General features: G+C 38.8%; 1 protein-coding gene across 1 annotated transcript in view; it reads right to left on the reverse strand.

Annotated features, from left to right (window-relative positions):
* The window catches only part of MGAT5 (alpha-1,6-mannosylglycoprotein 6-beta-N-acetylglucosaminyltransferase), a 131,453-nt gene that overhangs the window by 64,488 nt on the left and 42,412 nt on the right, over positions 1-24,553 (reverse strand). The window contains exons 2-4 of the mRNA XM_085320957.1: positions 18,001-18,387; positions 11,601-11,768; positions 66-142 (exon numbers count right to left, since the gene is read on the reverse strand). Of these exons, the coding sequence (XP_085177083.1) occupies positions 66-142; positions 11,601-11,768; positions 18,001-18,238 (483 nt within the window). The 5' untranslated portion in view covers positions 18,239-18,387. The remainder of the gene's footprint in view (positions 1-65; positions 143-11,600; positions 11,769-18,000; positions 18,388-24,553) is intronic.

A 24,553-nucleotide genomic window follows, 5' to 3' on the forward strand; every position in this document is an offset into this window, starting at 1 on the left:
TGCAACACTTAATTTTTAACAGAATACACATAACAGAATACACAATAAGAACAGGCTACGCTTACCTTTATTTTCCCTTCACAGTGAGGAAAACCATCCATAGGAGGCAATTCACACTGTTCTTGGGCCCCATTTATGAGATCTAAAGAAAGAGACCATAATTGAGTCTTGTCCTACAGTTCTGAAAGACAGCCTAATGAATCTTTTCATTTATATTTCTGAATCAACAGGCAGATTGCCTAGAGTCCCACTATGTAACATTTGTTACAGCATTTAAAACTGTGCTTTTTCTAAAAAAAAAAGAAAAAAAATGTAGAAGAAAAATGTTGTATAGCTCTCCACTCCAACTTGCAGTAGAAGTGCTGAATTATAAGAAGTGGTCTATGCAGACTAAAAAAAAATTAAGCTAACTCATACTGAAAATTGGCAAACAATTGTAAGATGTAAGCTGTTCTTAAATATGGACACTAGATTTTCAAGAGGTATCATTTTATCAAATGCACATGACCAGCAACTTGCTACCAGATATGTGACCTAATTAATAAACACTGTAGTCTGACCTAAATTTAAAACACTACATCACAACTCATGAGAAAATTTTTTTATGGCTCAAGAATTCTCAAGAATTTTTGTACGTGATTCACATTATTTTTGCATATTTTGTTAAGATTTTATCATGTCAGGGTTTTAAAACATGTTAAGAGTAGAAAATGAACAAGAACCCTTCTAGCACATGAGCCTAGCAAAAGAGGCTAGGAACAGCTTTAGAGGTCATTACCACACCAATTGCAGGCTGGGACTTTCTTCTGAGAMGCTTCCAACAAACCTTCAGGCAGGAGAATTGACTGATGTGGTAGAGAGATTAWTGCCACAAGCAGTAGAACTTTTTAATTTAGATAGTCTGTCCCACAGCTATCTAAATTATACCCGCACTATTCTGGCTTTTCCCATGGGGAGAWATCAAGACTATTAAAGTCGACCATGCAACAACTAAGGAGCATATCACGCTATGGCATTTTTGYAGTTATAATACAGAACTTCACCCAGGATTTCAGATCTCAGTTTAAAAAGGCTACAGCATTAGGACAGTGTAGGGATATAAGATCAGTGGTTTGGAGTTAGAATATTTTGTTATAGACAAAACACTTTTCCCGATTTAGCTGAATATTTTCCATTCTTTTGCAAATAGCTTCTTTTAAAGATAAAACTTGAAATGTGAGACATTGCAAAATAGAGCTGATGGGAAAGTAGTATGCCAGGAAGACGACACTGATTTGGCAGTCACTGCGTCAGCAACAGTAATTTGACAAACTGAGCTTTACTGCCAACAACAACAATGCCGAAAGAGTTTTTAAGATGAGTTTGAAATTTGAAATCAGTAAGCACTTTCAAAAYGTTCTCTCTTCCTATCCTTTTCCTGCTTTTCTATCCTCTCCTCCTATCAATTATTCCATGACAGATATTCTATCAGTTACTAAATTACAAACTCATGAGCCTGAATAGAAAGCAAAGTACAAAGCTTTTCTAAAGCACGTCAAATTGGGATCTTCRTGAAACGCAAGAGATATACTAAATGTTAGAACATCAGAGGTGCAGTAGGAGGCATACTTTCTTTTAATTCACAAATGGGTCAGTGATGCAACTAAATCTTATAGATGACAAACCGTAAGTGGAAAAAAAAAAAACATGAAAATCTTATGCTGGCAACTTAAAACTTCTGGATAAAAATGGCATCTCAAAAAGAYAAGGATCAACTTTTGACATTCTACCAAAAATAGGGTTGAAAACACTGACTGTCTGGGCAATTATATTCAATACAAATCTTCCTATCAAATTCAGTTGCATTTGGACAAGTTACATTTATCTTACTCAAAGTTTCTATTTTGTAGCTGCAAAAATCCATAGACCATCTGACTCTAATGAATACTTTTCAGAAAGATAAAGGACCATCTGATATTAAACTCTTGAAGACAAGGGATTATTAATGGTATTTCAACATGAATTCCAAATACCTTTTCCTCTGCAACAGCAGATACTTCTAAAGAAGTATCTTCAGCTGCTATCACTTCATTGTGCCAGCACTACCATYCACTTGACCCTTGGTTAGATCACTGATATGATGTCAGTTAAAAATAGTCCTTGCCCCAAAGCAGTACTTCAAACAAGAAACAGTTTGCTGGCCRGCCCTACTGAAGAAGCAAAGCAGAAGTGGGACTGGCAGTCCCCGCAGTGGCTACAACTGCTGGARGTGCTGCTGGCATATGCTGCACAGCCCACTGTGGCCACTGAAGAAAACGTAACTCTCAACAGCAGCCTTTTGTCTGTTTGCTCTGGGCTAAACAATCCTTCCCTGCAAGATAGCTAGCCATTCCTCCTTAGACTTGATGCTTACTCCTTCAGCTACTCATCTGTCAAAACAGCAGAGTACTCAAAAGCTGCTACTCTTCCCAGCCTACTGCTTGGAAGGTAGGGTTAGCCCCACATTACAAACTGCAGAGATGGAACATGAATGATCCACAAACTTCACCGTTTAAAAAAAAGAATAGTCTATCTAACACTGCTGTACGCTACTATATGATTGCTTTCCATTTCACAGAGGAATAGTCAAGAAAAACCTCTCTTCTTGTGAAGTCCCTTGAAGTACAGGGTAGCACGTAAACACTAACCATAACTCTTTATTTTACAGCATAAGCTTTCARTGTGCCTGGTTAATCACTTCCATCATATTGTATTTAAACAGGTATGTTGAAGCATCAAAGAATGGAAAGGAAGGAGATGAACATCAGATATACAGAATGGACTCATTTTTGGTACACACACAACTGTAGTCTAAATATTTGTTTGCTTTTGTCATACGTAAACATTTTCTGCACAGGGAGCATGTCCTCATAGATGGGCTGTGATCTGAATAGAGATGACAATGAAGGTTATGTAGAAAGAGGTTATAGTACACAAATCTCATCTGTGAACATTGCCACTGTTCTTTGTCCAGAAGGTGCTCCAGAGTTCCTGTAAAAGATTATTTACAAGAATGAAAACTGCCTTTATCTAACTGTCACATATTTTGTACCTATCACATACTTCGACAGCTCAAAACAGCCTTGGCAATACTACATGCAGATACTTTCCAAAGCAGCATGCCAGCCCTCCCAGCGCTCTCTGTTCCTGCCCCAGGCCAGCTAGCAGAAAGGATGAGAGGCACATACGTCAGCCCCGGGTTCCCAGGCTTCTGCTCTTCCCTGTGGCCAGCCGCACCAAAGCCTGTCCAGAGCAGCTCCCACTCCTGCTCTTCCACTGCGATGATTTACATACATAAAGCACACTGTACTATGTGCCCCCAGGACAATCTACCCATGCAGGACACTAACATCCACAAATATCATCTCTAATAATGTAAAAATGCTTGAAGTATTAGTGTCTCTACTAGAACTCCCCAAGAACTGCTGGCATCACTTCCCTCCTTGCCAGCAACAAACTGCACTTCACTTCCACCTAAGCTAGGATTTATTTTCCTCAAGATATTACACCTTTTCCCATCCTCCCCTACAGACTCAGATAAGGTTTAACTTACCTATCAGCTTCTTACTCCATATCCTGTTCCCCTTACCATGGATCACCCAGACACCTATATCAAGTTTCACTTAGCTTCATTCACTACTCCTCATCACACGAGGGCAATTCTATGAAGCTCACATACAAACTCTCCCATGAAGCGATTTATATAAAATACCGTCCAGAGCAGAACAAAATGTAGCAATAGATGCATTCTGGATGGAATAAAAGTGAAAGAGGAGGAGGAGCAATAATATGAAAAAGCAACTCAGTTTCTGCAAATAGGAATTGATAACATAATCAGACTGGAACTGCATATATATCAAGGAAGGCTGTACAAAGCAATACAGAGCAGAAATGGACAGGTTTGGAACACACTAGTTTCCAAACATATGCATGAGAAATAAATGTAAAAGGTTGAACACACCTGTGAAAAATTTTTATGGATCAGGTCAACTATTACTTGCACTAAAGCAATACTCTGTCATCTTTGCCATAGTCAGTGCAAGTTCTAGACTGAGAAATATTCTTTGCCAACTTCTTTGCTTCTTACTGTCCAGAATCTATATGAATAATCGTATTTCAGCTTCTCTAGCTACTCACTATGCACAGAGGGTTTGCTGAAGCCTGAATAAAAGCTATTGGTCTGAGGCAAAAGAAAGGTACCTTTCCCCATCCTTGACTAAGCTAGCAGTACTAACTATATAGTTCTGAGCAGAGGAGACATTCCTGTACAATCTCTGAAGCCAAGGAAGCTGTCACCAACCAACCTCTTTAAATATGAAGATTCATGTTAAAATGTCTAGATAGAAACTATTACGCTCTGGTTAAATGCACATTGGATAGTTCTCTCTTGAAGGGGAAGAATACATTACTAGGCCAGACATTAAARTTACTTTTGTTGGAAAATAGTATTTGAGAACCATTTGGATTTTTTTTAAACCCTTTGTTAGGGCTTTTGTCATTTAAAATGCAAGTTGAAATCTCTTTTCCCAGCCAAAACTTAGTACTTAAAGCCAAAAAAGCTAAAAATATAGCAACTGTCAAGTCAGTACAAAGCAACRTTAGCTAATACATACACACTTTTTCTCTATGAGCGCTCTGTGAGCATATTATTTTCTATTCTACAGATACCTAAGTGTTTTTGAAATTAGGCACAACTTTCATTTTGAATGCTATTATTAAAATATGACCATGTTATAAACATAAGCGCACACAGAACTTGCAGATTATCTTGTGGAAGTGGAAAATACTGGCAAAAATAACAAATTCCAGATTTTAAAAACCTTTTTAAATGCAGTGCTTCATTTGTGAGGTCCCAGAACATTCAATATAAAAATAACTAAAATTAAATCCTCATGTTCATAAAGCACTCATGCTTTGCAAGTGGCTTTAGCTCTTTAAAGATGTTATAGCTYTGTATGAGAGATCCTTAGAGCACAGCAGAGCAGGGGAAATTGAGGTTGTGAACCATCATCAGCTATTTCAGTGCAAAGTCTGGCACATCAGCATGAATGACTTGGCACGCAGGTTTAAGCTAAGCCGCCTGACCTTGCACTGGAGCAGATGCACATACACAGCAACAAAGGAGAACAACAAACAGATGGGCTAAAGTCACTTGTCTTTGACACCGCACTGCTTAAATACCAGCCAGAGATACAGCTCCTGCAACTAAACTGAATGTCAACGGTTTTTCTGTTTGTTTGTTTTAGTGAAGCTCTATAAACCCCAAGAGAAAACTACCTAGTCCAAAGCATAACCTGTGACAGGAATTTTTTTTTCTTTTGCTTTCTTTCAAGTTACTCATTAACAAAACAGTTAAATATTAGTAAGTGCTATATGCATATTTTGCCCTTTGCTTTATGTACATCCTTCAAATGTACTTCATAACAGATTAAACATTCTGCTTCAACTCTTCCCCATCTGACAGTTACAAAGTCTAGAAATAATACACTACAACAGATGGTAAGCTGAATAACAGCTATAGCTACACACAAGAAATGCTGTTGTATACCTATTCAATAGCGACTGCTGTTCAATAGGTATTCTGTTTGACACAGAACTTCTAAAATAGCAATATTGTTTAAAGCCATGATGCAGCGAAAATTGCACACTGTGACATGCATTAGCAGCTCACCCAGTATGCCAAGGACCAACTCTTATTTCTTAAGAAAATGTAAGCAGGTGGCAGTTTAACATTACCTAAAAGGTTATACAATCTTGAACCTCAGGGCTAAAAAATACATTTTTAGACTAGGGCAAAAAAAATATATTAGAATGCCTTGCAATGATGTACAGGGCAGACAATAGCCCAAATCAAAGTGGTTCCTATGGGTAGGTCTTATAGCATCAGGAACCTCCTTAATGTTAATAGGACAGGGTAAACGTATCTGACTGATCTATTTAACAGTTTTATCATAGAATCACGGAATCGGTAAGGTTGGAAGGGACCTCTGGAGATTATCTAGTCCAACCTCCCTGCTCAGCACAGTCACCTAGAGCATGTCAGACAGGGTTGCATCCAGGTGGACCTTGAAGATCTCCAGAGAAGGAGACTCCACAACCTCTCTGGGCAACCTGGTCCAGKGCTCCGTCACTCTCACAGGGAAGAAATTCCCCCTCACGBTCAGGYGGAACTTCCTGTGCTTCAATTTCTGCCCATTGCCTCTTGTCCTGTCACACATGGCAACTGAAAAGAGTTTGGCCCCATCCCCTTGACACCCTCCCTTCAGGTGCTTGTACACATTGATAAGATCCCCCCTCAGTCTTCYCTTCCCCAGGCTGAAGAGGCCCAGCTCTCGCAGCTGTTCCTCATAGGGCAGRTGCTCCAGCCCTCTGATCATCTTCATAGCCCTGCACTGGACTCTCTCCAGTAGCTCCATGTCTCTCTTGTCCTGGGGAGCCCAGAACTGGACACAGGACTCCAGATGAGGCCTCCCCAGGGCTGAGTAGAGGGGCAGGATCACCTCCCTCCACCTGCTGGCAACACTCTTCCTAATGCACACCTGGAGACCATTGACCTTCTTGGCCACAGGGGCACAATTGCTGGCTCATGGTCAGTTTGTCATCCACCAGCACTCCCAGGTCCTTCTCTGCAGAGCTGATCTCCAGAAGGTCAGACCCCAGCTTGTACTGGTGCCTAGGGTTATTTTTCCCTAGGTGCAGGACTCTKCACTTGCCCTTGCTGAACCTCATAAGGGTCCTCTCCACCCAGCTGTCCACAGACAGCCTGTCCAGCTCTCTCTGTATGCCAGCACAGCCCTCACATGTGTCAGCCACTCCTCCCAGCTTGGGACCATCAGCAAACTTGCTGAGCAGGCACTCTGTCCCCTCATCCAGGTCGTTGATGAAGTTGAAGAYGACTGGACCCAGTACCGAGCCCTGGAGGATACCACAAGCCACAGGTCTCCCACTGGGCTCCACGCCACTGATGACGACCCTCTGAGCTCTGCCTTTCAGACRGTTCTCAATCCACCTCACTGTCCACTCATCTAACCCACGCTTCCTGAGCTTCTCTAGGAGGATGTTATGGGAGACTGTGTCAAAAGCCTTGCTGAAGTCAAGGTACACAATGTCCACTGCTCTCCCCTCATCTACCTAGCCAGTCATTCCATCAGAGAAGGCTATCACACTGGTTAAGCAGGATTTCCCCTTGGTGAATCCATGCTGGCTACTCCTGATCACCTTCTCCTCCATATATCTGGAGAGGACATCCATAATGAGCTGTTCCATCATGTTTCCAGGGATGGAAGTGAGGCTGACTGGCCTATAGTTGCCTGGGTCCTCCTTCTTGCCCTTCTTGAAGAGTGGGGTGACATTGGCTTTCTTCCAGTCCTCAGCCATCTCTCCAGTTCTCCAGGACCTTTCAAAGATGATGGAGAGCGGCCTGGCAACAACATCCGCCAGCTCCCTCAGTACCCGTGGGTGCACCCCATCCGGGCCCATGGATTTGTGGATGTCTAGCCTGCCCAGAAAGTCTTCCCTTCTCCAGACTTTGTCCCTCACGTCCAGGCTCTGGGATTCTTGAGGGCTTCCCTTAGCAGTGAAGACTGAAGCAAAGGTGGCATTCAGTAATTCTGCCTTCTCTGTATCCCTTGTCACCAGGGCCCCCACTCCATTCAGTAGCAGGTCCACATTTTCCCTGGTCCTCCTCTTGCTGCTGATGTATTTGAAGAAGCCCTTCCTGTTGTCCTTAATATCCCTTGCCAGACTCAATTCCATCTGGGCCTTAGCCTTTCTAGCTGCATCTCTACATACTCTGACTGCATTCCTATAATTCTCCCAAGTAGACTGTCTCCTCTTCCACGTTCTATTTTTCTCCTTTCTGCCCACTTTCTTCTTCTGTCTGAATTTGGCCAAGAGCTCCTTGCTCACCCACGCAGGGACTTGCTCACCCTTTGCTGGACTTCTTATTCATAGGGATGCACCGCTCTTGAGCTTGGAGAAGTGATGTGTGAACACTAGCCAGCTCTCCCGGACCCCGCTTCCCCGTAGGGCCTTAACCTATGAGATTCCTCCAAGCAGGTCTCTGAAGAGCCCAAAGTCTACTCTCCTGAAGTCCAGGGTTGCAATCCTGCTTGTTGCCTTATTTCTTTCCTGCAGGATCCTGAACTCCACCATCTCAAGGTCACTGCAGCCAAGGCTGCCCCCAACCTTCACCTCTCTAACCACTCCCTCTCTGTTGGTAAGGACAAGGTCCAGCAGGACACCCTTCCTCGTAGGCTCCTCCACCATTTGTGACAAGAAGTTATCATCTGTTCTCTTACTGTCTGTAACTGTTAAAAGTACTATTTCCACTTTGTTTCTATTTCAGTTTTAGACACAACATTCTAGTTAAGACTGCTTCAGTTTCTGTAAGAGCTCCTTTCTCTTCCCCTGATTGCAATTCCATTTGATTTCTCTTCCATTTGCAATTAAATTCACATTTTTTTCTCTCCAGTCAGTAATATTTCCTTAAAGAGAGAATTTGCAGCAAGAGCTGAAAGCAAAATCAACATATTCAGAGAAATGAGCTGAAGGTTAAAAGATTTTAAACGCAGAGCACAAAATATTTCCTACTAATGTTTYAGAAACTTCAGTAGCGAAGCATTAATATGATTTAGAGAAAATGAACTTTGCTGCTGCTAGTCCATCTTCACACCAGCTGTGTGCTGTGTTCCATTAACACTGCCAAAATCAGTGCAATGTTAGGAGAATTCAAGTTGTAGTTAAGTGGTTAATCAAAATGCAGCCCAGGGGACCACTTACAGCCCCCTTCAGCATTCCTAATGCAACTCAGCACTGCAGTGGAAAATATTCATATGCGGTCTTCTGCACAATCATCATGCTGTCTGCAACAAGACACTTGAAAACACCCAATTCTTGTCTGCTCCACCCTATTGCCCTTACAGGAGGCCAAGAGACAGCAAACTAGGAAAAGCTGCTGCTTGGTATTACATATAGTGTGGAAAAAAATACACTGGATAAAAAACAATAAATATGAGTCAAAGCAAAGCACCACCCTGAGAAAGTTTTAATCTGGGCCATCAGAATGAGCATGGTCCACATCCTGCTATATCCAGTACACAGTGATGTTCTGCTAGGACAATTAGTTTGTCTTTTAAGGTTTGAGAGAAGATGGCATATATTATTTTTACTGAATAGAAATCAACTACAGCACTCCTAGGACAGGAGAACAGCTCTGGAAATCCTACACAATCTGCAATAGTTTCACCTTTTATCAAGTTTGTCTCTACTGAAAGAGTGAGGCAAACTATAGCTGAAGACTCTTTAAAGAATCTGTTATAGATATAACAAATTTCATGGGAAAGAGAGCCACAGAAACAAATCAACTGATTGTGAAGTTACTGAGTCTTCCTTTCCACCTAAAAGGTTTTAGTGTGTCAGCTTTAACCTCTGCAGGAAATAGTACATGGAAATATCATCAAGACAAAAGGTCCTTCTTATCATATTATTATATATATATATTCACTGTGAGAGTGACGGAGCCCTGGACCAGGTTGCCCAGAGAGGTTGTGGAGTCTCCTTYTCTGGAGATCTTCAAGGCCTGCCTGGATGCAACCCTGTCTAACACGCTCTAGGTGACCCTGCTGAGCGAGGAGGTTGGACTAGATGATCTCCAGAGGTCCCTTCCAACCTTACTGATTCTATGATTCTATATGATAAGAAAATAAATGCCTGCTTGCTGCATTGCCAAAGCCGATTTGTCAATCTGCCTTGCTACACATCCACAGAGGATGCCAAATACTAGATAGGAATCCAAGCCATCACCTCTTGGATGACAACTATCAAAGTCTCCATTGTAATGAATAACTTTTAAATCATGTGGGGTGGGACTTGTTGTTTTTGGTTTGGGGCTTTTTTAGATGAAGTCTATTCATTGCAGTTTAGATCTACTGGAAGGAAACAACACAAAAGCAATTTCAAAAAAAGCAAGCATTATTAAACATGTTGAAACCAAAAATTATTACAGCTCAACATCCAAYACAGCAAAACAGGCTAATGTATAATGTAGAAAAGCTATTTGTGCTTTGAATAGACACGCTCAAAATATTTACCCTTTCTAAGTAGTACTACATACAGTATCCTGATATTTAACTGTTCTTAGTCTTTGAAAAAAAAAAGAAGTTCAAGTATCAAGTACATATAGGCTGGGAGAAAGCAGGCGGAGAAAAATCACCTGACATGAACCTTCCTTTGCTCACTTTTTGAGGATCAAAGATATGCAATTAAAATCTTCCCACGACACTTTTTAAGGTAAAAGAACATTTTGTAAACAACCAGTCTGACATAGTTTTAAGTGCAACTTTACTATCTAAGAATATTAGTTATGTTTATCAAAAATTTAGTTTTTTATTCACAAAGCATAGACGTACAGTGATTACAATGGCTTCCGAGTATCTTGGGTCTTGCTTTAAATCAACATTTTTATTAAGAAATATTGTTCGGCAACATGCATATTCATAATTTTAACAACATTTAAAACATCCTCAGAGATACCAATTTTGATAGGAACCTGAAGCATAAGCAAGACTTAGGAGTACAGCTATACTCCTGTTTACCAGCTTGGCCTAGATATGCTGCTCTGCTCCCTTTYTAAGGGCTGGAAAGATCATCTGCAGGGCACAGGCAGATTTTCCTATGGGTCAGAGCAGTCAGTATCTTTTTGACTCAGTGGCATAGAAAAGGGCAGGGCAACAGACAAGGCGATGTGAACGGCAAGATGTATTCAGAGCACAAGAAGTTTGGAATAAYAAAGGCCTGAGATGTGGGTAAAGAGATCAGATCACCACTAGGTGATAAATGCTTTGAGAAGCTGTAAGAGTGGTAAACAGTCGATTCACTGAAAACAAAATTAAACATGATGATTTCAAGCGACATTTTAAAGAACACATTTACTTAAGCTGAGGCTATCAGGTGGATCACCTCTATGTATCAAATTGTAAGAGCTACTGAACAGGCAAAGAAACGTTTACACGATAATTATGGTTGCAGTACTGATTAATAAGTGTTTTCTTTGGGCAGAGGGGGAAAGAATATTTTTACATCACAACTAGTAATATAAAGACAATAAATAAATGTTTTATTTTGGGTAATAACACAAAAATTGCATATGCAATCCAAATATCTGCACAGAGTGGATTCTTACTGACCAAGTAATTAGGATTAGAGAGAAAAAACCTGCCTAATTTCACCTTTCTAACGTGAAACCTCTTAAAGTATGAAGCATATACTAAAGCAGTAGATGTAGAAAGATGTAAAAATACTTAAAAAAAAAAAAAAAAAGTGCAAGATGGACCATTCCCCTTTGGTAGAGAATGTTTTCTTCAATGTGTTCAAGTTGCCATAACAGAAAGATTTTCTTTGAGCTTGCAAAAGACCAATGGACTTATAATTGCTATTGATATAGGTTAGCCTTTCAATTTTGTTTTCAAAGACATTTCAATCTTAACAACTGAAAACCCACATGATGCCATGGAAAAGAGTGCACACACAGAGAAAATACAGATTAAACAGCCCATAAGTGTTTTARACATTGCCATACTCACCTGCTACATTAAGCTTTTCAACTGCTGCTAGGCTGGGAGCAGGAGTGGTAGTATTGTTGGTAGAGTTTGCTCCAGTTCCATTAAGTACAAGATTTTCCACCTTTGACTCTAGCTTCCCAATGCGCTGCAAGATATTATCCAGTAAGACAGCAAGTGTTTTCTTCAGATCTACAAATCAAAAGTTAAATTGCTTAACAGTGTAATGCACATTGTTAGAGAGAATTACAAAATAGATGCAAGAACAAAACTGGAATACATACAAATGCTCAGTGCTAATCTTGGTCATTAACTTTTTGCACAAACATTCCCTACATTGTTCAACCTCACAAACAGGCTCCCCTGGACATCGGACTGGTCCTCATCTGTATTTTATAACACACACATACAGCAACTTTTATGCATCTTACATTCATGTTGAAGTAAAAGATGTGTGTTTTGTAATTGCTCAAGTAATCATAAGACTAGGAGTTTTGGGGCTATATTACAACAAAACTGGAAGAGCTTTTATCCTGATTTAAGCACAAAATACACAAGACAAAAATTCCTTCTTCGTGAAACCATCCAAACTACAAGAATCAACTGGATCTATCAAATCAAGCGCGCGCGTGTGTGTGCGTACTCTAAGAACTTATCATTTACAAGCAAGGCAGGCATTAGACTCATCTGGCATGCAAATCCTTGCCATACTACTTAAATACTCCCATAGTGAGACCTAAATCCATATTCAAGTAGTACTATCAGAGAAAGAGATGCTCRGTCATCTGGAAATAAAAATCCCATTCCCCAAAGGCAAGATGGCTCTCAGTCAGATCAAAAACCTCCTCCTGCATCTCCCTCTCCACAATCAGGTCTGTGCTGGCACAGAACCTGTAGGTTTCCACCTTTTCTATTGTATATCCAAAGCGTCGTAAATCACCTGTTTTTCTTCACTCTGTTGGTGATTGCATCTACCTATCCATTTGATCAGACACCATACTTCCTTTGCACAGAAAGCAATGAATAGTCATAGGAGTTTGCATATCGAGTGACAGCTCAAGAAGACTAAATTGCCTGATATTTTTTATTCTGTTGTTCAATTTYTTTAGAGCAATGAAGACAATTGGGTGAGCTAAAACATACACACACAACAAAACAAAATAATTTCTCCTCTCAAAAAAACCCCATAAAACCCACACTCACACTGTAGGCTAGAGGGGAAAAAAAAATAGACCATTATCGGACTAAACCGAAAAATTAAAGTGGGATCAAGCAAAGCAAGATGAAAGAAAGTATTGTTCTTTGTTCATTTATGCTTATCTCAAGATAGAAGTCTTTGGTATGTTGCATTCACACTATTTTTATATTTAATTACATAAAATAGTGATGCATTTATAATATATTTGCTGCTTTTCACAACTCTAGAACCAAGTAAGTTTTCTGATTTGTAATAGAAAATTCATCTGCCCAAACATCAGTTGTAGTTTTGCCATGTGCTTTTTGCATCCCTATTTTTTTTTTTTTTTGAGTGCCCCGATTCTTGTGCAAATGAGAGAATAAATAAGAAAAGGATATTACATTTAGAAATCTTATGCTCTTTTTCTCCAAAGAAAAAGGAGAGCTATTTATTCAAAGGAGGCATAAAGTAGATACTTCTCTTTTTAACTGTTTTTCTTTGCCCTCTAAAGATCAGAGGATGAAATCTTTAGCGCTGATGATGTGTTCTGCTTTAATATATTTTAAATACAGGTATAGTGCCATGGAGTGAAAKATAAAAGAAGTATTTATCAAAACAAAATGATTCACAAATGGGATCCAGAAGTCAAAGGCRAAAGTGGAACAGGAGCTTAATAACAGATACAAAAAGCAATGCAGRAGGAGGAAAATTTGGGGGAAAAAAGGCATAAAATAAAATAGAAATGGAATAGGAATAAAAGACTCAGGACACATTAGGGCATATGTAGACTATCAGGAGAAAACAGCTAAATATTGTAGTCTTGTACTACTAAGATGTCTCTTTATATCAGTGTTTTACCAAAATGAAAAAGCACTTGGAAGCTAATTTGGGAAGGGGAGAGTGGGGACAGGGAATAACAGTAAWTTTTGCAAAACAACTGTTTATTGCTATAAAAAAATCTAATAGCCACCGGGTGCATTTTGACTACAGCTTTTAAAAAGAAAGAATTTGATCCACCTACATGACAGAACAATATATGTTGGAAAGAACATAAAAATCAATACCTCTAAGTGAAAAAGCGAACAAGCTATGTAATCAAGATTATGAATAACTGAAACTCTTCTGAGTGGGTAAAAGGCAGACAAATCAAGGAAACTTAATACTTATTCTTGAACACAGAAATCATGATCGTTTGTGTGTTAACAGTAAAAAAGGCTTAGTAGCATGGGCAATTTTCATAGCACAACCAGCCAACTTCTACTAGCCACTGTCATTARTATCAGTCATTAATGAGTTTATTGCTGAACAGATAATCCCATAGCTTGCTACCAAGAAACYCTTTGGAGTGCCAGACTGGACAGACTAACTGACGGCTTACTCAGTTCTATGTAGTATTATTTCACATGGCAGTATTYGCTCATCCTAAAGCCTGCCCCACTACCGTTTTAAATAAATACATTATCAGTATTTTGCATCCTTCAAAACTTCTTAATTTGAGAATTCCTGTCCAAATTTGTCTTTAAACAAAAAGGCTATGCACCTTGAAAAAATCCCATACAGGAAAAGCAGTCAGCCTTAACTTGACAGAACTGTTACAAAGTTATTTCATCCACCTGCAAAAGTCAGTTTAACATGTCCTGGGGAACTTGACTATCGTTTGGCAGCAAATCAACTTACTCCATAGCCAGCTGGAACAGGAAATGAACGTCACGAGCAAACTGCAGGGGAAACTTAGCTAAGGATATCCTGTGATCTTGAACCTAGTGAGGGCACAGATTAATGCAGTTCCCCTTCAATTTCTGAAGGCAAGTATCTTTTTTTAATTCAACTTAACTTCAAGCACCCTTAAAAGATACTTTTTTTTAAGCCTAGGGCACACTCCAAGTTTGTGCTCTTTCATAATATAATGAAATACCATATAATACACATACAATACCAGCACAGTTCAATGTGTAGCCACAGACTAGCAGAAATTACAGAATAAGCACTGCTTGTTAGTTAAGCAACAAAGCAATATAATAGCTAGTGATACTATGGACAATAGTGTCAGCCTTATAGACAAGCATTTTCATATGAACACCAAAATTTATTAGGAAGAGAGAAAAAAGGAGCAACAGAAACAAGATGACATCCCAAAATGTCTTGTTAAAAAGAGGTTCTTCTAACCCATGGGCCAAAAGAGAAAAAAGTGCAGCCATATAATCTGTTGCACCCTAAACTTCATTCTTTGTCTAAGCCTATAAAAGACATTAATCCAATTTATTTAGAGTAAATAATCAAAACTATAAGATGAAACAACTCTATTTTGCAATTAAGTTTCCAAATAGTCTAAAAGTGAGTAGGTAAATAGGAAAGAGAGCAAGCAGAACAAAAAAAGTCAAACAAACAAGGAGGATGATAGGATCTTGCCAATTTAAAAGGAGCTACATCTCATTTGAAATTGCACCATATTTTTATTTTAGAAATATTTTCTGGTAATATGCTCTGTTCATTTTTCAACTCTTTCACACATGCACATCCCCCTAATTCTTATGTTGAATGAAATGAAAGTGAGGAAGAATCAAAATTTACTACGCAGAAATAAATATCAAACAAAACATACTGATAAACTCGTAAAAGAAAGTTCTCTACTTTGAGATAAATATGGTTTATTTAAAGTTAAACTTAAGCCTGGGCCAGATGCATAATCTTAATATTAGGTAAGCTGACTGAACAAAAAAGTGAAACAGGAAAGAGCAAGAAACGTGAACATAGTAAGTCTCCGCTTTACCAGCGCAGCAAGTTGTTTATTCCACAAACACTTCTCAGAACACTGACAAAACTTTGGCTCTTTTTGGAATTTCAAAGTCCTAGCTCTAACTTTCAGAAAATATCTTTTTTTTTCCCTGTTGATTGTTATGGTTCATTTTTGAAAATAACTTCCATTAAGCTATAAATAGGTATTTTTAAATAAAACCAAGTTAGTTAGTCATAATATGAAGATACTGAAAAACCTCCAAATTTCACTCTACTTCCCCCAAAAGACATTTAAATCAAGTTCTAAAAAATAACTAATGGCATAACAGATAAAACTACTAGACAGATGTTATAAACATCAGCAGCCAACTTAATACTGGATTCAAGGCAAGATGACTGTTCTCATGAAGGCAAGTTCTAAAGAACATAGTCCAGCTCTGGCTCTCGACTAAACAGCATTTGGAATATATCAATTTTTCACATTTGCGCACTTCTGCGAGTTTGAAGTATATTCTTTGGCTTTTTGATAGCAAAACAAAGGAATACAAACACTCGTAGCAAATCCGTACCAGTCATTACTCATAACTGTATTAACTGCAGGAGTAAATTCACCCTACCCTTTCTGCAAGATCAGGGAGGCTATACAGTCCTAATTTCTGAAGGAGGGGTGAAAGCTATTTCAGCTATGTACACTGCCCATTCTCACAAATAATCAACTACACCAATAATACCATGAGATACTTTTTCATCTATCCAAGCTCTTAAGCATATAAACATATCAAGCACTGTTTCTAAATACATTCTGCTCACTTAAGCCAGCTGTAGGATATAAATACCTGCTGTCCCAAACCCTTCGGTCAGCAGCCCAGAAAGATCCCTGAACAAGGCATTTAGCATGCTAGACAGTTCCATAAGTTTAGTGGAGTTCTTGGTAGGGTATGCTCCCATTTGGATCTTCRTGTTCAACTAACTTCATGGTGTCATTTACATATTCCTATTTATAGTTTGATGGAAATTATTTTCAAAAACTAGCTATAACAATTGTTAGGAAAAAAAAGATATTTTCTGAAAGTTAAAATAGGACTTTGAAATTCCAAAAAGATTTAAAGTTATTCTTGCTCTGAAAAATGAACTAGAACTGAATTGTAACACRGAGAACAAAATAAAATTTGTATTAGCCATTAATGTTGAAATGATTCAGCATAATACCATTCAGTGTTTCCTCCTTCACAGTGGAAKGAAGCTAAACCACAGACGACAAAGTGACAGGTACAATCCTCTTACTCCCTTTGTGGGTGGGCAATGAAGTAGTGCTTCCTTCAGTACAGTTAGTTGACCAGACTACTTTATAAACTGTTTATAGCAATCACAAATTTAAAAGCATCTTCTCTCTCCCTCTGCCAATTGTATACCACAGTATAAAAGTTAAGATTTAGTACGAAAAATCAACAGATTGCAGAAAATTCATGACATTGGCAAAAGGTTTTGATTTGCTCACAAGCCGCCCCCTCTTTGCAAAGTCAATCATTTAACAGCAGAGKATAGAGAAACTTTCCCATACAGCCCATGGTAATATGTTTAATGGGGTTTGTACACAAAAGCTCATTTAAAAGCTTCTTGCAAGACAACACTGATATATATCATAACAGAACTATATTTTTTTCTGCTGTTTCTACCCTCTTTAGGGCAGATCACAGTTTGGGTACCTCCTCATTTATAATGACATGATTCATGTCTTTCTGAAATTAATGTCTATTTCTTCCATGTACGTTTAAAAGTTCTAGTAGTCTCCTTATATAACCAAAGATTTTCCAGTTATTTTCCTCAACTCTTCATTGTCTACAGCACTATATCAGCCATTTATTCCAATTCAATAGATGTTATGTTAGATTATTTTTGTGAAAACAYTCCCTAAAGAGAACACATTGAAGAAACAAAGAACTCGTCTCAGGTTGGAAGAAAAGAGGACCAAAACTGTCAATCTGGTTAATGACAAGCATACAGTTACTTTGAGCTGAAATCTAAAAATTCCCAAGTRCTGCATTCAAGTCACAGAGACAGTTACTTTCATAGTGGAAATCCTTAAACAGCTGGTAATTCGTGTGCCAATTACTTTATTATCCTTAGGGAAGGTACACTGGATTCTGCTAGCTGGGTAGAAGTGCTCTAGGAAAGCCAATTAACCTGGATTAGTAAATGTTACTTTAAAAAGAGAAATCAGCATAGTTCTGAAGGAAGAGAATTGTTTACCATATAACACACTTCAAGTAGCRTTGCTGAGTCACTAAACCAAGAACTAATCTGATTATGCTTTACCCTCTTACTTCTCCTCCTATTCCTRGGGCATAACACCGACACTACAGTGACAAAGAGACAGAGGTTGTGAACAAGAGACTGGAATTTGAAAATACAGTCATTTGAGCAGCAATTAACTATACTTTCTATATAACATTTGTACCATTTAGAAAAACCCACAATCAAATTATTACATAATCTAGAACAGGCACTTACCGTATGCCGTCACTGTCCCAACATAAGGCCCATCCACAATATTTCTATTTTCTTCAGCTAATGCTTTGATGTATCTTTTGCTGAGATCCAAAATCTGTTCACGCAGGACTGAACTGCTTTCATGTTGTGTTTGCTGCTGAATAGTAAAATGTAGAAGCATCATTCCCCAAATGAAACCAAAAGTCACCAAAAAAAAGCCAAGTTTCTGAGAGGACAGTTTCCATGGAGAGAATGCCATGATTTCCAACAGCTTCACAGAATTACACCAAAGGTTTCTAAAGCATGAAGCCAAAAAGCAAGCTCATGGTGAAGGTATAGAAAGGTGAGAACAGGACTCAGTCTTGTTCTGACTCCTTAGTCAGCATATAACCGTATTTCAATTCCATCCTGTTAAAAGAGGAAAGAAAAGGAGTAAAGTTACCACAAAATATTAAAAAGTTCTACCAGCTGTATTAGGCCTTTATTATAACTGCTATAAAATYGGAGAAAACAATGTGGTTTCTTTGTAAGCGTTTAATTTGTATGTATCAATATTACAGTGTACTAGTCAAAGCAGCAACAAGCTGTGAGAAGCACTGGAAAGAGAACAAGGAGTGATGCGTCTGAGCAGGGGMAGAGCACCTTGCGGCATCCAGCTCCAACTCAGGGCTTGAAGTAGAGTTTCCAACCTGAATTTCAAGATAAAGCTGCTTTAATGTATTTTTGTGTGCGTGTGTGTGTGTGCACAAGAACTCTGTGATGTTGCCAATGTAGCAATTTAAGACAATTCTCAACATACTTCAGTTCTCAGAATACAAGTAATTTTAGCTGGCGATGACACTGCTAGGAGTTCCTGGCAAGAGCTATGGCATATGGCTAGATAGGTGATCAGGAAATCAGATTCTCTCAGGGGTAAAGAGGGAAAAAAGAAGTCTACATCATTTAAGCCAATACACTCTCCTGGCTTACACTGCAAGCACTTAGAAGGCTGAAATAATCTCCTCTTGCTCCTGTGCGGCCTCTGCCATGCACCRTTACTCCTTCCTCATAAAACAGTTCAGAGAGCCTGCACTTTACACCTACATTCAAAACACATACTTCTAGTTGCCACATTATTGTCTTTTATATCTAAAATTAATACTTGTAGATCTTTTCCCATGTTAGGAAAAAAATAAGTTGGAATCTAAGCGCCTTCAAGGCAAACGACTTATCTTTTCAATATAATCCCTATGCCCCCCCCCCAAAAAAGAAAGAAAACGAGTATGAACTATGCAAAGGCAGGAAGAGCTATATGATGAGAGTTAAAAGCAGAGTCCGTAGCATAAAACCCTGCAACAGAATAAAGGTAATTTAAAAGGTAACTAAGTGTAACCTATCATATTAAAACACAGATTTGGTAAAATGTTATCCTTTTAACTCCATAATGCTCCCAGACAGGATTAGAGGACATAATGTTCTTTTCCATACTGCACTGGCACAGATAACGCAGATGTTATTTTGTTTTAATAGGATAATTACACAGATGCCTGCTGGCACAGCTCGATGTTTGCTAAAAGTCGCTTCAAAACTTCCACTTTCAGTTGAACTAACAGTCCTGCAGAGGGACATAAATAGCTTTGGACTACTTAGCTTCCAGCGTCTTGTGCATACATTTAGCATTATTTGATTGTGATAGTCAATGTACATTAAGTAGTAAACTAAAAAAGAAAATAACTGCAGCGTGCATCTGTGTTGATGAAAAGAACAGTTAGCTTGGCTTCATAGCCATTGTGTGTTTAGGGAAGAATAGCACAGAGGGAGTTGGTGAGAAAGATTTCAAAGCCACTAAGTTAACTTCTCCCATATTTAAAATGTCTGGACARAGAAAATGAACAACCCCGTTTAATAGCATTCTCCATAAACTTAAGTCAGTTTTCCAAGAAATGGCAAGGCAGATTTCACTTCCTTATATTTTTTTCACAAACTATACTCTTGGGACTCTCTTGAACTGACTAAAAAGTAGAGTGTTAYTTCATTAAAAATGGAATGCTTCACTATTCTCTAGCAATATCTGATGTGAAAAATAAACAATTCAGTAACATAAAACAACACAGCAATTTGAAGAAAGAAATCTGAGATACTCGAGACTAACTTCCTGAGTGACTTAATTTTATGCAAGAATTGACAATTTCCTCTACAGTGATAATATCTGTGCTTGTAACGGTCAATTTTTCTTCCTCAATTACCAGCTGTACATCAGCGGGAAAGCACTTAACAAGAAAGTAAACCTATTACCATCATGTTTTGCCAGACAAGTGCTAACAATTCTTTATGAACACTTGTTTATGGAAAACCCACGAGAAATAAAAAAGTATTTTGCAAGGCTTTTTAAAAGCTTTAAAGAAGAAACAAGAATGATTACAGAAGTCATTTTTACGCAGTGTATTTCTACCCTATTAGAACAATTTACTTGAACTGTTGACTTTCCTATTCTGTTTAGTGATAAATAAACAAATAAAAGCCTTAATTCAACTCAAAATTTGTAAGAAGATGAATAAAAAATATTAATGTTTATCTATAAGAAAGGATTAAAATACACTGACAGACAAAAGAATAGCCCCACTATTTCAAGTGACAAAAACAAAGTAAGTGTCCATTTTACTCCATGATGGACTTCACAGTGCTGCTGACTGTAGAGGAATTCTTCCACGTATATTCCCAAAGTTAAGGTGGCAGGCTACTTCCCCAAACAGTCATGTTTGAAGAAAACAGAAAACTTACTTGTACATACCTCTGTAAAGAATGACGGACATTTCTAAGCTTTTTTTTTTTTTTTTTTTTAAAAAAAAAAGGAGTCTCATTCTAAAAGAACTCTTGAAATAATTCCAGCACCCCTCTGGAAACTGGATTTGTCATAGTTGTGAAGTTGTTTATGAAACTAGTAGAAAGATAGTTCTGCTTGATTTACTGAGACCAGTTTATGAACCTAAACCAAAAGTCGAGTACGAGAAAAGGTGCAAGTGAAAAGATGCACAAGGCAAGAAAACCTTTAGTAAAGAAAAGCTTTGTTATCAGCTTTGTTATGCTCTTCCCCAAATTCAACTCTAACCAAAACTCCACAACTTAACACACTCCAGCTGAGCACTGTTTTTCATGTTTCCACAAACACCTTTTCTTTTTGATAAATGTATCAATTCAAAACAGAACTGCCAATTTCCTTAACAAAATGTGTAACTTTTTTTATTAGGAGGGCTAACTTTACATCCATTTTACACAGGTATAAGAATTTTAATAGTCCTTGTATTTTTAGTATTTCAAACAATTTCATTAACACAGGAGTTTCTGTTATAATTGTAACAAAATGCTGCCCAACAGCTGGACAATTCATCAGTTGTACTGTATGACACTACCATGCCTGTATCATCACTACAAAAAACTTAACACTATTTAGAACAGTATCAGGAAATTATCCTAACGCAAAAGTAATCCCTAATATCAGGGACACAAATCACACATCTGCACAGCATTTTAAGCCCTTCCTTTTTTCCCCCCCTTTTCTTTTGTTTTTTTAATGCTCAAAACAGAGTGAAAACAGTTAACCTTCATGTGAAAAGATTTTTGTTACAAATATCCATGCATCCCCCCTCCTCCTCCTTTTTTTTTTTTTTTTTGAAGGAGGTTTTATCATCTGCAAGAYAACTACTGAAGATTAAACGGTCTCTTTAGAAGTACATATATATGCAAAGTTTAATGCTTCTTGTCCAATCTACACCAATATAAGAAATTAAATCAGTGTGAACTTGCAACAGCACTATCCTTAGTCAGGATTCATGAAGAAATTCAGCACTATCAACAGTCCACTTACAAAGCCTTAACTGTCTGTACCCAAAGCAGAGAGTTGGACCTATAAAAGTAGGAGCCCACTAAGCAGCATTTAATTACTATTAGCTTGTTATGAACGCTAACATAAGCAGTTACATAGCATGACTAGCAAATAATGAACACGCATTTTTGTACAAGTAGCTCAGTAAAATAGCATTGCCGCTAAGAACAAGCCCTCAGGCCTTATGCTGTGTCTCACACCAGCTGTGCAAGGCCCTCGTCCCGGCCTGTTAGGCTTACCCACTTGTTATGAGAACTTGCCATGCAACCTGGAGCTGGGTACCAGCTTTCTATAACATATAGCTTGTGTGCTATAACACAAAGGCCTTGAAAATTTGGGCACAGGCTTACAGCAGAAGCCCCAGCGCTATAAGCAACTTGCTGATGATCAATTACTGGTCACTGAAGAAGAGTAACCTTGAGAACTAGGAAGAGACTGCTTTTRTTTTGAGAAAAGCAGCAGCAGCAGCCAAACAAGAGGAACAGCAAAGCAACAGGAGAAGGCACCTGCTGCAGTCCATGAAAGTAACACCTCCCACGCCTGCCAGCATCAAAATCATTTCCTATATGAGAAGTCATGAAGCCAGTCCTCTTGAAACACGATTCTGGGCACATGAGAAAGTTGATTAGGGACAGTGAGTGCAGATTTACCACATCTTCCTCTACGGAGATGATCCTGGGTCCTTGTGGAGAGCAAACCAAACACAAGACAGAAGTGTGCCCTCGCAGCAAAGAAGGCCAGCAGCATCATGGGCTGAATCCACAGAAACAGAGGTAGGAGATTGAGACGAGCAGTCATTCCCCTCTACCCAGCCATCATTACATTTCATCTAAATACYGCATCCAGTTTTAGGTCCTCCAGTACAAGACAGGCATCAATAAACTGGGAACAGTTCAACAGAGGGCCACCTAGGTCAGAGACAACTGTGTGGAGGGGTTGAAGGCACACAACGTGCTAAGTATGGAGAAGAGACTGCTTTGGGGAGATCTAATAAATTCCTTGTAGCTGTGGAAGACTAAAATTGAGAATAGTGACACACAGCAGGAGGAAAAGAGAAAACAAACTGAAATGCAAGGGGTTCAAACTGRATATAAGGAGAAACTTCTTCACCATGAGGATGGCCAGAAGAACAGAGAATGAAATAGGGGCACATAGACATTAAGAAGTCAAAATCCTGGGAGACTTTCAAGACTCAAATGGATAAAGCTGTGAGCAATGTGACCTCAAAGATGAGGGGGTGACTGGACTAGGGACCTTCTGAGCTGCCTCCCAACCTGAGGTATTCAATGACTTTAAATCTATAAAAGCCAAGGAGCCTGAATTTAAGGCTCCTGATCAGCTCTCAGAAGCAGTCATCTGGATACCCGARACAAAAACTATAGTCATCAGGCTAACTCTGAGGCTTCCATTGGGTGGTATTGTATGTTCGCATGATTTAGGATGAGACTGTTACAGACCAATTGCTTTGAATATACAGTGATAATGACTAGCAGTAAGTTAAGAACTAGCCATTAGCAATGTGTATYGCTAAAGAAAATCTAGCGACATTTTGTTTTAAAGTTTGAAACTGGTCTGATTTATTGGCCTAAACCTTCAACAACAGCTACCTCTACTTCTCTTCCTACAGATACACATACACAAACACATGCATTCAGTTGCAACATGCCATCATACCTAGCATACATGATGGCATGTTTTTGTATCAAACTAATTAAAAATAAGAACTCTTAAAAACCCATATATCAGGATCCTAATGCACATATTGGTCTATTTTCCAGGTTGTCTTCAGAAGAAGGCACACTATGCTTCGATACAAACAACCGGAAAGAGAATAACTTGCGACTGCCTTACAGAACACACAGACTGACAACAAACAAGCGATGACATGTTAAGTTCCTCTATTCTTATAAAGGGTGTGTTACTCTAAAAGCTAATGATAATTCAAGTGTCAAACCAGCAGGCTGCCAAACACACCAGAGCCACCGCCAGGAAACACAGTGGTGAGTGGAAACACCTGCCATATCCTAGCACTCCTCAGCAAAGGGATGCCAGGAGTCATACTTCATTGCACTAGCTAATGTAATGCACCTCAAAAGGGACAGGCAATCCTCTAAAACCTCCCTTCTAGAAGTAATGAATTCAATTGGGGCAATTAGGTTTTAATAGTTCAAAACATGCATGCTGTGTACACGTATGTGTGTACGTGTGCATTACACATACAAAAATTCCAAGGTAATGCTCACTGTCTCCTATCTGCAGCTGCATGGTCTGAACAGATGTGCATTATACCCCACTGAATGCAAATTACTGGATTTCCTAGTACTGCAGTTTTTTATTCCTGCAGGAATATCTCAGCAGATGTTGTACTCAAGTTGGCTAATCTGTTGAGAAATAGTTCAATTCATGCTGCAGACTGAATCCCCACGTCCCCTGGATTTTACTTACTGCAAGATGTTGGCTTTCTTTACTCCTTCTGGAAGCTGAATTCACCTTTCTTTCTTTCAAGACACAGCATTAACAATGAGATAGGCTACCACCTACTACTAAATACAGCCAAGTGAAATCAAAAGAGTGGTTCTGTGCTGGTAGAAAACAGGAAACAAAGTAGATTGGAGGAGAAAAAATAATCTTCGTTTCTGATACGCATACTATCTTGCACTTGCACACAACTGTTGATCATACCACGTCAATTATCTTTGTACCACATACATT

Source organism: Rhea americana, unplaced genomic scaffold (assembly GCF_003343005.1).
Source record: "Rhea americana isolate MKP2758 unplaced genomic scaffold, rheAme1 scaffold_67, whole genome shotgun sequence".
Classification (NCBI taxonomy): domain Eukaryota; kingdom Metazoa; phylum Chordata; class Aves; order Rheiformes; family Rheidae; genus Rhea; species Rhea americana.